Below are 15,176 nucleotides of genomic sequence, written 5' to 3' on the forward strand. Positions count from 1 at the left end.
AGGACGAAAAAGACGCACCTTATCTCCTGAAAGAAAAAAAGCTAAGTGGCATGTGCAATAATTAATAGTGCAATAATAGACTGTGGACAGTGCAATATTTCAGTGCAATGAGTGATTGAGGACATTGTATAAAATATACTACCTAAATGCACTAATCATCATCACACCTATGGATACAACTGATTGCCCCAGCTAATAAGGAGGAACATGCCAACAAGAGACATTTTGCACATAGCCACTTTGCAACAAGTCAGTGCACAGCAAATAACGCACGACATATGCACAGTCTGAATCCTGCCTGACATAATACTATAGAAGACAGAAGCAAGATACATGTCTCTTCAAGTATTTTATGTTGAAGGCTAGAAGAAGGCAGCTAAGGTGCGATCTACAATAATATATACACCCGATAAGTGTTTAAATAAATTTAATAATAAAAGCAATTTCAAAAGGTTCCCTGTTCTTCAGTTTATGTATAAAAAATTGGGAGACCTCCAAATTATAAGAACAGTTATACCGATCAGTGGTATTATATACATATATATATATATATATATATATACACACATACATATATACATACATACATATATATATGGGAAGAGTATTTGCCTCAGGGCGAGGCCACCACCCCTGGTGTAACGGAGCTTCAGAAGGCCATTAAGCACTCCGCGGGCATTCTGGGTAGGGGAATATGCAAAGCAGCTCATTACATCACCTTTTCAGGTAATGTTCCCTGGTATCAGCTTAGCTCCTGTTAAGGAATATAAAAAGCTGATTGGGATTTTATGCCAAGCCAGACTACTCCCCAAAAGGGAAGTTTCTACCCATCTGCAGACAGCTGTTTCGTGGTTTTTGCCACTTGTCAGTACAGAGCAGGGTGATCTGGCTTGGCTGGGGTAGGAGGCCTGAGAGCAGCTAAAGGGGATGGGTATTTGCCTCAGGGCGAGGCCACCACTCCTGAGAGTCAGTGTTGTCGCAATAATGTGAGGGGTGGACCTACTTATTTGAGATACTGTATGTCCCTTTAAGTAAACAAATAAAAGCTGTATGGAATAAAGTGAAGTAAGAAACCAACAAACTGATGAGTGCCACGCTTTTTCATTTCTTCACACTGGTCCTGAACCCAGTCCTCAAGGCTACCAAAAGTCCAGGATTTTAATTAGTACCTATTCTATTCCAATGGAGTAACTGAAAAAACCTGGAATGTTGGTGGCCTTGAGGACTGTTGGAGGCCTCTGCATATGAGGTTATGGACTGTTTATGCCAGTGTTTCCCATTACAAAGACGCTAACATGGTGGAACAGTTGCAAGTCCTTCCCCAGCACGTCTGTTGCGACCGTTGCGCATTGCAACCATGATACTTACACCACTTTGTTTTAGTAGATCCCTCCCCATGAAATTACAATTCTGGATCATCTTTCCTTATAGCTCTTTGTTGTGCCATTTTAATGTTATTCTTACTAGAGATGAGCGAAGTTACAGTGATTCGATTCTTCACAAACTTCTCGGCTCAGCGGTTGCTGACTTTTCCTGCATAAATTAGTTCAGCCTTCAGGTGCTCCGGTGGCTGGAAAAGTGGATACAGTCCTAAGAGAGAGTCTCCAGCCACCGGAGCACCTGAAAGCTGAACTAATTTATGCAGGATAAAGTCAGCAACCGCCGAGCCGAGAAGTTTGTGACGAATCAAATCACTGTAATTTTGCTCATCTCTAATTCTTACTAGAAATGTATTTCCAAAAGCTGCCCGGGTATGCTGAAAGTTGTAGTTTTGCAACAGCTGCAAACACCCTGGTTGGTAGACACTGCCCCAACTGATCGTTAGAGAGCCAAAAGAGCGTGACCAAGACATAGTTACAATGAAAATCTATGGGATTGTCTTGGTCGCCAACACAGAGGGGGAGAGAGATCCCTAATAAACTGTGATCTCTAATCTGGCCAAAATCCCTAATATGTCCATAATCCTTATAATCCCTCATATGGCCATAATTCTTATAATCCCTCATATGGTCATAATCCTTATAATCCCTCATATGGCCATAGTTCTTAAAATTTCTCAGATGACCATAATCCTTATAATCCCTTATATGGCCATAATCCTTATAATCCCTTATAAAGCTTTATAATCCCTCATATGGCCATAATTATTATAATCCCTCAAATGGTCATAATCCTTATAATCCCTCATATGGCCATAGTTCTTAAAATTTCTCAGATGACCATAATCCTTATAATCCCTTATATGGCCATAATCCTTATAATCCCTTATAAAGCTTTATAATCCCTCATATGGCCATAATTATTATAATACCTCATATGGTCATAATCCTTATAATCCCTCATATGGCCATAGTTCTTAAAATTCCTCATATGTCCATAATCCTTATAATCCCTTATATGGCCATAATTCTTATAATTTCTCATATGACCATAATCCTTATAATCCCTTATTTGGCCATAATCCTTATGATCCCAAATACAGCTATTACCCTTATAATCCCAAATACAGCCATTATCCTTATAATCCCTAATGCATTCATAATTCCCAATTCTGTGGATAACCTGTATGTAAACAAGCATATAATACAGTTAATATAACTTCATTTTTCTCGGCGATTGCTTTTAATCAAACTTCATTTATCCCCCCCCCCCCTTTAGCATATGTTCTTATACTTGCACAGCAGACTGCAGTGTGCCCGGCCGTATTGCAGAACACTTGGCACATCGCACTTTTGCAGGAATGGAGCTTCTCTATAAATTGCCAGACAGCAAGGTGTTAACATATTTTAATTCCAAGATGAATGTCACAGAATCCGCACAGAACAAACTGAACATAGCTATTTCCATATGAATGGGCATAAGTGCCGATAAGAGCCCAATGTGACGCCTCGGGTCATACCGTTTTCTGTGGAAGAGAATGTCTACCGGCGGCACATGAAATTACTACCTAGTCTGCTGTGCACAGTTTAATCACATTCACATTTGGAATTGTTAGACACAGAGAATTTGGGATTAACGGTGGCGTCAACATTAATAGAAGATTCAGAGTTCATGGCGGTAGAGATGAGGGCATCGGGCCCTCTGTGATCCAGGTAGATGGACGGCGCTGCTCTGCCACTAAGTGTGATGATCAAAGACGTGTATGAGATGCAGTGAGATTAGGAATGTTATGTTATCCTGCATCCTGTTGGCTTTGTTCCCTTACTGCTGATGGTTTCTCTGGCTTATTTTGTTGTGATTTCAGAGCCATACTGTACGTGCGGAGCCAATTTCATGTCTCTCTCCCACAATCGCTCAGAGGGAGTAAAAAACTGCAGCTGCATCCCCCTCCTCATCCCTTTCACTTTCTTTTTAGTTTTTTTGCACTGAAAGGATCTTTAGGCCACATTCCCAGCTACTACTAAATGAATGTAGCCGAAATTATGCCCCCATGTGTTCACAAATGGGCACACAATGTTTTAGATAAACCTGGCAACATGATGCAGCCATTGGTGAACACATGGGGGGGGGGGGGGGGGGGTTTCGGTCACATGTGTTCACCCTTGTGTGGGGACATGACCTTAGAGGACTGAGGAGGTTTAGTAGAGATGTAGATAAAAAGCAGTAAACAAGAACAAAGAAACAGCATATACTTAGGTATATGCAACAAGATATACTTAGCTATAAGCAACACAATGGCCCAGATTTATCAAAATGTATGAGAGGAAAACTGGAGTGATTTTTCCATAGCAACCAATCACAATAACACAGTAACATAGTTCATAAGGTTGAAAAAAAAAGAGTCCATCAAGTTCAACCTATAACCCTAATGAGTCCCTACTTTGTTGATCCAGAGGAAGGTAAAAACCCTCATACTAGAGGTAAACATTTCTTTCCGACTCCAAATATGGCATCAGAATAAATCCCTGGATCAACGTTCTGTCCCTATAAATCTAATATACATAACCTGTAATGTTATTATTCTCCAAAAATGCATCCAGACCCCTTTTGAATTCTTTTACAGAGTTCACCATAATCACCTCCTCCGGGAGAGAATTCCACAGTCTCACTGCTCTTACAGTAAAGAACCCCCGTCTGTGCTGGTGTAGAAACCTTCTTTCCTCTAGACGTAGATGATCCCCCCTTGTTATAGATACAGTCCTGGGTATAAATAGATCATGGGAAAGATCACTGTACGGTCCCCTGATATATTTATACATAGTTATTAGGTCGCCCCCTAAGCCTTCTTTTTTCTAAACTAAATATCTCTAATTCTGATAATCTTTCTGGGTATTGTAGTCCTCCCATTCCCCGTATTACCCTGGTTGCCCGTCTTTGAACCCTCCCCAGCTCCACTATATCTTTCTTGTACACTAAGGTATATGTTGTTATAAACAACAAGCTGTACTTAGCTATAAGCAACAAGATATACTTAGCTATAAGCAACCAGATATGTGTAGCTATAAAGCAACAAGATATACATAGATATAAGCAAGAAGATATATTTATCTATAAAGTAACAAGATATAATTAGCTATAAAGAATAAGATACTTTTCCCCAGTCGTTGGCTGTCCGTGCTTGCTGGGTGTTGCAGTTTTCCAACAGCTGGAGATCCACAGTTTGGAGACCACTAATCTAAAGGGTTAGACTGGAGTTACTTTACCTTTTTTTTTACTTGTGGAAATAATATTGAGATTTTTTTTACATTTTCTACTTTTTTCTGCTCTTCAAAAAAAAAAAAAAAAAAACAGAGAAAAGGTTAAGTGTGTAAATGGCAGCAGAACACCTACCAGCTTATGGCATTTCGGCAGACTCGAAATATCAGCTAATTCATTAGTGGAAATGTTACAGATTTGGGAGAGGAATCTCATCTGCCGCGCGCATAAACATTTAGCTGGGATGAGAGAATGTGCCGAATATAGTAATTGCAGCAATTAGAATTCTGACTTTTTTGAATAAACTTTTTGATTTGTGCTTCCAAAACTGCAGACTGGATAGACATTTATAGTGTAATGGAGATCAGAGGATCATAGCGGCTTTCTTCCGAAAACACCGCCACCCTTGTCCATAGGCTTTGTCTGGTAGAGCACGCTGCAGTGATCATGATGTCACCTTTAGGGTCCGGTAAGGCTGGGTTCACATATATCAGTCGTCCGGCACAGTTTCCCTCCGGCGCGCACCGGAGGGAAACTGATGCTAGAACTGATCCCATTCATTTGAATGGGACAGTTCACAATCATCCAGCGTCTCAATTTTGACGCCGGATGGTTGGACATGCCGGAGGGCACCAGACAGGGGAACGCAGCTTGCTGCGTTCCCCTGTCCGTTGCCCAGAAACAATGGACGCCGCATGCCATACAACTGTTGACAAGTTGTCATCAGTTGTGGCATCAGTTGCGTCGAGATTTAGGCTGAATTCACCTATGCCGGATGCCGAACATATGTGAACCCAGCCTTAGTGGATCTGCGTCGTTCTAAATTATATGGATCCGGCACTTATGTCTTCAGCAGTTTGCCGCGGATATATATACGCTGTCCCATTAACAAATGACACAGAAGATTGAACATGTATAATCTTCTGCTGGAATCCAATTCCTCGTCTGAAGTTCCATGACATAATCCGCCTTGTGGAAATTCTGCGCGCAATTTGAGTAGTGTGAACGTGGCCTTAAAGAACAATTGTCACTTGAAACTACCCCTTAGAACTATGTCCACTCTGTAAAGCTGTGTACCTCTATAATGCAGCCATATCTTTTACTTTTTATTCTGTAGCTTTATGTAGCGAAAAAATCACCTTTCCCAAAAGTCAGATAGGCGTGGCCAGGTGTCCACAATGCCCTGAGGCTGTCACGCCACTCTCCTCTATGTCAGTATCTGGCACGCTGTGTGAATGACGCTCAGGTCTGCCACGCATGCACCGTCTTGCAGGCTCACAGTGAGAAATGTCTCAAAACGCTTGATCCCAAGGCCTCTCGGTGTTCTGCGGGATACAGTGGGACAAAAAAGTATTTAGTCAGCCACCAATTGTGCAAATTATCCCACTTAAAAAAATGAGAGAGGCCTGTAATTTTCATCATAGGTATACCTCAACTATGAGAGACAGAATGAGAAAACAATATCCATAAAATCACATTGTCTGATTTTTAAAGAATTTATTTGCAAATTATGGTGGAAACTAAGTATTTGTCACTTACAAACAAACAAGATTTCTGGCTCTCACAGACCTGTAACTTCTTCTTTAAGAGTCTCCTCTGTCCTCCACTTGTTACCTGTATTAATGGCACCTGTGTGAACCTGTTATCAGTATAAAAGACACCTGTCCACAACCTCAAACAGTCACACTCCAAACTCCACTATGGCCAAGAACAAAGAGCTGTCGAAGGACACCAGAAACAAAATTGTAGACCTGCACCAGGCTGGGAAGACTGAATCTGCAATAGGCAAGCAGCTTGGTGTAAAGAAATCAACTGTGGGAGCAATTATTAGAAAATGGTAGCCCTTGGGGGGTGTATGGTAGTTGGGGGGTTGTTTAGGTAGATGAGGGGTTAAGGTTAACCCTATAGTTCGTGACACCAGGCTGAGGGCTAGTATGCTGAGGTAATTCTCCGGCCTATCGCTGTCCTTCCCAGTAACGATAGGTGCATGCACAAAATGACTGAAGGCCACAAGGTACTTGAACTTGAACTTGGATAAACTTTACTGAAAGGCTTGCGGTACATCCAATGCACAATAACAGTCTCATGCAAACAGTCTCTATATAGTTCAGTGACTGACAGTTGTTGCGGACCTTGAATAGTAATACAAGTCTCTGAATTTAGGGTAATTTGCGAAGATCCATCCGGATTTAGGGGATAGATAAGGTCCGGTGATCTTGCAGAGTGCTTAGGGATTGATACACTCACGATTCTGAATAGATCAGCCGTTGCCGCAAGGCTCGGGCCTAACTCACTGCGGAAGACAGCTGCGCAGATCCTGCTCGTTTGACAACCCGCTAACAAGAGAGATGCTTACTTCTTGGCTGCACAGGAACAAGAGCGATGCTTACTGCTTGGCTGCACAGGAACAAGAGAGCGAAGCATGGCCGCCGCTCCCTTATATGGGCAGGGGCGGGGTTATTTTGATTGGTCCGAATATCTGTCACTCACCGTCACAAAACATGGTGGGTGCAATACGTCACAGGGACCTCCAAAGGTCCTTAAGCAAAAAAAAACATAAAGTTTACCTGATCACGTGACCCGCAGGTCCTGCTATGCTCCGGACAGGCAATTAACTAGTTATATACATTAGTACTATTATATTTACATAAATTATGAATAAACTATTAGTTTAATGACTATCTAGATGAGAGGTGACAAGGGGCAGACCAGACAAAAAGGACCCGACGTCCTAGGGACACTGGCTATGGGGACCTATATACACAGGTACCTGGATAGGATGCGGTACCGGGACACCACATACAAGACCACTGATAAACTCCCTCGATCGGGGGCTCCACGTAAGATCTCACCCCGTGGTGTCAAAATGATCACAAGAACGATGAGCAAAAATCCCAGAACCACAACGGGGGACCTAGTGAATGACCTGCAGAGAGCTGGGACCAAAGTAACAAAGGCTATCACACTATGCCGCCAGGGACTCAAATGATGCAGTGCCAGACGTGTTCCCCTGCTTAAGCCAGTACATGTCCGGGCCCACCTGAAGTTTGCTAGAGAGCATTTGGATGATTCAGAAGAGTATTGGGAGAATGTCATACGGACAGATGAAACCAAAGTAGAACTTTTTGGTAAAAACTCAACTTGTCGTGTTTGGAGGAGAAAGAATGCTGAGTTGCATCCAAAGAACACCATACCTACTATGCAGCAGGGGGGTGGAAATATCATGCTTTGGGACTGTTTTTTTTTTTTTTTTTGCTAAGGGACCAGGATGACTGATCCATGTAAAGGAAAGAATGAATGGGGCCATGTATCGTGAGATTTTGAGTGAAATCCTCCTTCCATCAGCAAGGGCATTGAAGATGAAACATAGCTGGACCTTTCAGCATGACAATGATCCCAAACACACCGCCCAGGCAATGAAGGAGTGGCTTCGTAAGAAGCATTTCAAGGTCCTGGAGTGGCCTTGTCAGCCTCCAGATCTCAACCCCATGGGAAACCTTTGGAGGGAGTTGAAAGTCCGTGTTGCCCAGCGACAGCACCAAAACATCACTGCTCTAGAGGAGATCTGCATGGAGAAATGGGCCAAATACCAACAACAGTGTGTGAAAACCTTGTGAAGACTTACAGAAAACGTCTGACCTCTGTCATTGCCAACAAAGGGTATATAACAAAGTATTGAGATGAACTTTTGTTATTGACCAAATACTTATTTTCCACCATAATTTGCAAATAAATTCTTTAATAATCAGACAATGTGATTTTATGGATTTTTTTTCTGATTATGTCTCTCATAGTTGAGGTATACTTCTGATGAAAATTACAGCCTTTTTCATCTTTTTAAGTGGGAGAACTTGCACAATTGGTGGCTGACTAAATACCTTTTTCCCCCACTGTATATACATATTTATAGACAGTACAGTGGAAGGCGAGTCCAGGGAAGTTGTGGGGTTGGTGGCGGAAGTTTGGGGGAGGTGAGGCAGTGACTAAGGGTACGTTCCCACGTGCCGTATTTTGCTGTGTATTTTCCTACCCATTGGAGTCAATCGGTAGCAAAATCAGATGCGTATTTTGCTACCCATTGACTTGAATGGGAAAGAAAATGAGCAGCAGCAAATAGGCAGCAAAATTTGGCAGGTGGGAGCGCACCTTTAAAGGAGAAGAGGAGTGACAATGCGTGCGCAGCGGACCTGTGTGTCAGTCACACATCGGGCCTAGCGCAGATGTAGAGGAGAGAGGCGTGGTGGCCCTGGGGCATTGCAGACCCCTGGCGGACACCTACCCGACTGCTCCTGACTGTGTAGAAAAGTGATTTTTAGCTTCATAAAGCCTCAGAATAAGCAGTCAAAGGTGGCCTTACACAGGTACCCAGCTTTTACAGAGTGGGCACAGTTTTCAGGGGTATTTTTATGTTACGGTTGCGCTTTCATATAGTGTATTGTAAATATGCAAATTAGGGCATTCAGATAATCGGGAAGCATTTTTACAAGAGCAGACAGGTAGACTTATTGGTGCACCCAGGGGTAAAGTAACGCCCCCAGGTGGCCAAACACTGTTACTTGCATACTTATAAAAAACAAAATTTTTCGGAACAACAGGACACCTATATAAAAGGCAACATCATGATCTGTGTCACATGTCCTATTAGGCCAGTGTTTGCCTACGGCTGTCCAGGCATGCTGGGAGTTGTAGTTTTGCAATAGCTGGAGGCACACTGGTTGGAAAACACTGTATTAGACTATATCAGCAAGTTAGCATACTCTAACCTACTGATAGTTTGAACATGTAATTCTTAGCTTTTCCTGTGGTGGCGCTACAGAGAAATTAACCACTATGTCCTCCACAGCTGATTGCTTGGTGGTTCTGCTGTAAAGATATGAGTGGGCACATGGATTCTTTACCTGCTGGTATAATACCATTATTTAGTATCTTCCCCCACTAATCGATCCCTAAAGGTCGATTAGGGGGTTGAAAGAATATCAGTACTCAGTGCCAAGCAGAAGCAGCAAAAGGCCTTAGACACCTCAGCACCATCTATCCACACAGACTTTTACTTCCAGAGAATATGCACATTATGTCATCATTTCCCATCTGTAATATTTTGGTTACCAGATATTATTAGACAGAATTAGAGGAAAATAACATAACTTAATTAGAATATATTGGATGTGAATTAAAGGGGTACTCCACTGGGAAAAAAAAAACATTTTTTAAATCAACTGGTGCCAGAAAGTTAAACAGATTTGTAAATTACTTTTAATAAAAAAATCTTAATTCTTCCAGTACTTATCAGCTGCTGTATGATCCACAGGAAGTTCTTTTCTTTTTGAATTTCCTTTCTATCTGACCACAGTGCTCTCTGCTGACACCTCTGTCCATGTCAGGAAGTGTCCAGAGCAGGATAGGTTTGCTATGGGGATTTGCTCCTACTCTGGACAGTTCCTCCCATGGACAGAGAGCACTGTGGTCAGACAGAAAGGGAATTCAAAAAAAAAAGAACTTCCTGTGGAGCATATAACAGCTGATAAGTACTGGAAGGATTAAGATTTTTAACAGAAGTCATTTACAAATCTGTTTAACTTTCTGGCACTAGTTGATTAAGAAAAACAATGTTTTCCAGTGGAGTACCCATTTAATATACAACACAAAAAGAGAAACACAGCCGCAGATCCACCATTTGTAATTTGATCTACTTGCTTCTCAGCATAATTTCAAAAACTAACAGGTTGTTAGTATACATTTTGATCAAAAAATACAAGCCCACTCGCCACGGCAAGGCCACCTCGTTAGAGTGGGTCCCTAACCTGACACTGGCGTAGCGCCCGGCGGCGACCACTGCCTCCGAGACCTAATGCCCAACAGGGGGAGTGACCCAGTGGCCAGGCAGCCCCACTACTGCCCGACCAAGCCCCTGGCTCTGGACCACTCCACCCCACAGACAAAGCATCACAGAAACAATGTCCGCCACAGAGAACCAGACCAGTATGAAACCTACCATGTGCTCACTGCCAGAGGGCTGGGAGAATGGTAGGAGGAAACCCTTATGCAGTTTCCTGCTAATTAAAAACGCCTGGGCCAAATGGGTGGAGTGGAGTGCAGGAGGGAGAGACTACAAATGTACAACACAAAAAGAGAAACACAACCGCACATCCACATTTGTATTTTGATCTACTTGCTTCTCAGCATAATTTCAAAAACTATCAGGTTGTTAGTATACATTTTGATCAAAAAATACCCATTTAATAAAGTTCTGATTCTTCATATTGGGGAAATTGTATATTTATGTGAAAATGTGAAATAAAAAAAAATTTTTTTAATTTTTTAGGAGCTCCAGATTAAGACACTTGTCAGAATATGATACGTGTACCTCATGGCCCTGATAAGGAGGTTTAGAGAGGGCTCGAAAGCCAAGCCCACTTCAGACTTAGCAGCTGCCGGCAACTGACAGCCGCTCATCAGTCACCTATCTAGATGCCGCTGTCAAAGATGACCAGGGCAGCGGTTGGTCAGGAGTCCGATTGGCACCCGGCAAAGCAATCGTTAGTGAGTTAAATGTTTGTCGTGGTAACCCAAGGCTTTCTCTAGACCTCTGAGACAGCTGTGACAGATCAACTGTTCCAACCCGCCATATGTAGTCTGTTCTAGTAGATCGCCTAGTTAGGAGATCAGTCCAATATATGAGGGACGTTCTAAAAGCTTCTGTATTTTTATATTTATGTTGAAGACGTGAAAGACGGGAAGAGTAGTAATTTGTTGTGTCTTAATGTGTCATGTGACTAGTTTTAGATTCTGTAATAAAAGAGAGGCAGAGCTTCCCATGGGATTGTATCGCCAGTACAGCTAGGTGCAGACACGTCAGTGTGTAAGTGGAACTGCTCACCTGGTGAGGTTGTGTTACAGACACAACTACCATAAGCGCATCAGTCAAGAGAGGATGGTGCAGCTCCCCGATGTCGGCCTGGAGGGATCTCCAGCCGAATGTAATAGTGATGAGGGGTGGAGGAAAAAAACGGACTTCCAGCGCAAACCACTAGGACAATGATGAGGGTAAAATCTTCTTTATTCAGCTATACAACAGCGTGTTTCGAGGCTACACCGCCTCTTCATCAGATTAAAACAGACAAGCCTGTTTTAACCTGATGAAGAGGCGGTGTAGCCTCGAAACGCGTTGTTGTATGGCTGAATAAAGAAGATTTTACCCTCATCATTGTCCTAGTAGTTTGCGCTGGAAGTTTGTTTTTTTTCCCCCCACCCCTCATCAAATGCGACTAGTTTTGTCTGGCAAGCCGGCTGCCCTTGCTGGTAAACAGTTTTCAAGAGTTATTATTTTTTACATTAATAAAGTTTAAAAAAAAAAAAGAGCGTAACCTTTTTGAAACAAACCTTCCATCTAACGAGTAAAATCTTTTTTTCAGAATTTTTTTTCACTTTCACGATATATTTTATGGTAAAATACTTGGTGTCATTACAAAGTACAATTGATCTTGTGTTCTCATATGGAAAAAAAAAATAAAAGTCAGGCCGGGTTCACACTACAGAATTTGCGAACAGAATTATGCTCTGGAATGTTGCACAGTGCACACTACGGAATTGTAGCGGGGCAGCTTCCGCCACTGAAATTCCGCTACCAAGAGCATGGCCTTGCTTGTTCTTTTAGTGGAATCCTTGATGAATACATTGACATCTATGGGGGCGCCAATGGCCGTGTGGTCATTACTAGGAATCTCTGGCTGGAATAATGACACAAAGAATTTCCTAGCTAAATGGTACCAGATTGGTGTTTATTTTTTCGGTCGCTCTGCTCGTCCGACAGCTGCATTGTGTGTGTATCCAGGCAGAGAGATAGAAAGAAAGTATATGAAATATATTTCTATAGCCATAGCCCTGCATTAAATGTATCACAACTTTCTTATTTTGCAGTAAAACGTTCCACCGTTTGGGGCACCTATCAGCAGATGCCAGCTTGTCTCAGATTTCGTTTGACCCTGGGCATTCGCATGATGGAAAACTTGACAGCTCCCGCCTAACTGGAGGTGAGTAATTTTTCCATTTTGTTCTCTTGTCCTTGGCATATAGCATGGCCGTTTATGATTATACTTCATAGAAAAAATATAAAAGGAGCCCCCCCCCCCAGCCCTTCAGACTTTTTTTCATTCTATCATGTGGGTATGCCAACTTATGTAACTCATCTTGTTTATTTCTCCAAGCAATAAGCTTATTTAGCAAGTAAACTAGCTTACAAATTCACTACTGTCTACAGCTCCTATTTACACCTATGTGTCACCATAGTAACAGACTACACACAAACTCTACGTAGTCAGATCTTGCATTTATATTGTCATCTGCCTCCTATTTATTGCTGGAGAGCAAAGAGAGAGAAAAAAAAAACAGATACGGCGCTCCAGTAGTGAAGATCGTAGGTGATAGGTTAAATTTAGGAAAGGTAGAATGAAGCTCACCTTTAAGTGTTGTGCGGGCAGGCACAACACTGGTATGCGCTTAGGATGCAAGTAGTCGGGAGGCAGACGGCCGTCAGTCCCACTTAGCAAGCGGTCAGGAACAGGTAGACAGATGTGGAATCCGGGTTGCCTGGCAGGGCTAACCAGATGTCTGATGAAAGTCCGAATTGTGGCTGGATAGGCGCACGCCCGAGGATGGACACAGAGCCAAAATGGAATTTTGAAGGCTTTATTTGGTACAGAACAACGCGTTTCGAGGGGTCACCCCTCTTCGTCAGGTTCATCATGAACCTGACGAAGAGGGGTGACCCCTCGAAACGCGTTGTTTTGTACCAAATAAAGCCTTTAAAATTCCATTTTGGCTCTGTGTCCATCCTATTTATTGCTAACATACATTTGGAACATTACAGGAAGTAGGGTCCAAATGGAAGGAAGTAGGATTGAAAGATAGGACCACACTCAATGGCTTAAAGGGGTACTCCAAAGGATAGGGGATAGCATGTCTGATCACGGGGGGGCCTGGTCACTGGGACCCCCATGATCTCCATGCTTGCGATGTGGCGTTAAGGTCATGGAAGCCTGGGGCTTCCATGATCGTGATGTCACACCACGCCCCCTCCATTCATGTCTATGGGAGGGGGTGTGATGGCTAGTACATGAATGGCTGAGATCGCCAGTCATCCGACACAGAGCGGAGTTCGTTCCGTGCACTGGATGACTGGAGTGCCGCAGCGGAGATCGCAGGCATCCCCAGCCAGAACCCAGTGATCAGACATGTTATCCCCTATCCTTTGGACAGGGGATAACATGTCTAGCGGCGGAGTACTCCTTTAAGTTTACTAAAACTAATTCTTAGGGCCCATTCGCGCTACTGAATTTTCAAGCAGAATTCCATTCAGTAATTCTGGTGCAGCAGCCTCCCATTACTTTCATAGAAATTCTGCTCAACCGCGCACATTGCAGAGTTTCCATGGGGAAATTTCCACAGGAAAAATTCCATGTTTTTGTTCATTCACATAGACTGCGTTGCCCTCAATGGGGAAGGTGCATGGCACTGATAAATTGGGCGGAAACTCCATAGTGTGAATGGGCCATTGGACAGTCTAGACAACTGAAGAATGCCCCACATGAGTCTTTGCAATTTGATGGTAGAAGGAACATGGACCCCCAAGACAGGGTATTGTTAAACTTATCATATACACTTTGTATTTGGCCAGGTAAAGAAGAAACCCCTTCCTTACTGGGACTCTGTGGATCCTTAACCTCTGTCGCGAGTTACAAGTCCCTCACAAGCCTCAAGTCCAGTGAATGTCTTGCCAGTCCCACCACAGAGATGACAAGCCCAGGCCTAACCCCATCATGAACCGAGTACGTGTACAGGAAAGGACAAGCTTGTTCTCTCTTATTTTTTCATATGCAGACTATACTCCATTTCTGGACGGCTGCAGAAGAAGGCACAATGTCTTGCTAAACCCATTGACTTAATTTTTGGCCTTTTTAATTATTTTATTTTTTTTTGGTTCAGAATGTATCACACCGAAAATGTTTTTTGTTTTAAGTGGGTCTGACTGGTAACTGCACGTTATGGTGGTTGTACCATGATGCCACCAGTCAAGGTGCCACTGTCCGTGTGACAATAGTCCTTACCCCCGCTGGTAAGTCACCAGTATTTGCCCATTCCATCCAAGTATGCAGCTTAGCACTGGACTGAAACGCGTCTACACTAAACAATTGATTGTCTCACATGGTGATGTGGCACCATCTGTTCGTCTTTGTGTTGTTTTATTTCGGTCGCAGGCTTTTCTTCCTTTTTGTGCCATATGCAGGTCTACATGGCTGAACACGTGGGCCTTTTTTTCTATTTTTGTATGTGCAAGGTTAATCCTTCCATTAAAAAAAAAAAAGTACAAAACATAGAAATAAAACATGGGTTGTCAGCAAACGTTCTATGGTAATTTATTGAGACTTTGGTGGTTTGAGCACAATATCTGAGTGCATGTACTTTATACATTTACTGTTATTTAAAGGGGAACTAAACCCATAGCTCATCCTTTCCCTCTCATCAACCTATTTATTTGTCTAAAT

At 42.7% G+C, this 15,176-nt stretch overlaps 1 protein-coding gene across 4 annotated transcripts in view; it reads left to right on the top strand.

Moving 5' to 3' along the window:
- The window catches only part of RUNDC3B (RUN domain containing 3B), a 238,260-nt gene extending 223,211 nt beyond the window's left edge, over positions 1-15,049 (top strand). For 3 of the 4 annotated variants that reach the window (XM_056519126.1, XM_056519130.1, XM_056519129.1), the window contains exons 10-11: positions 12,553-12,665; positions 14,309-15,049. In XM_056519126.1, coding sequence (XP_056375101.1) covers positions 12,553-12,665; positions 14,309-14,454 — 259 coding nt within the window. In that variant the 3' untranslated portion in view covers positions 14,455-15,049. The remainder of the gene's footprint in view (positions 1-12,552; positions 12,666-14,308) is intronic. The other variant, XM_056519128.1, reaches the window with a different exon arrangement.
- Positions 15,050-15,176: the final 127 nt, after the last annotated feature.

The sequence above is a fragment of the Hyla sarda genome, chromosome 5 (assembly GCF_029499605.1).
Source record: "Hyla sarda isolate aHylSar1 chromosome 5, aHylSar1.hap1, whole genome shotgun sequence".
Classification (NCBI taxonomy): Eukaryota; Metazoa; Chordata; class Amphibia; order Anura; family Hylidae; genus Hyla; species Hyla sarda.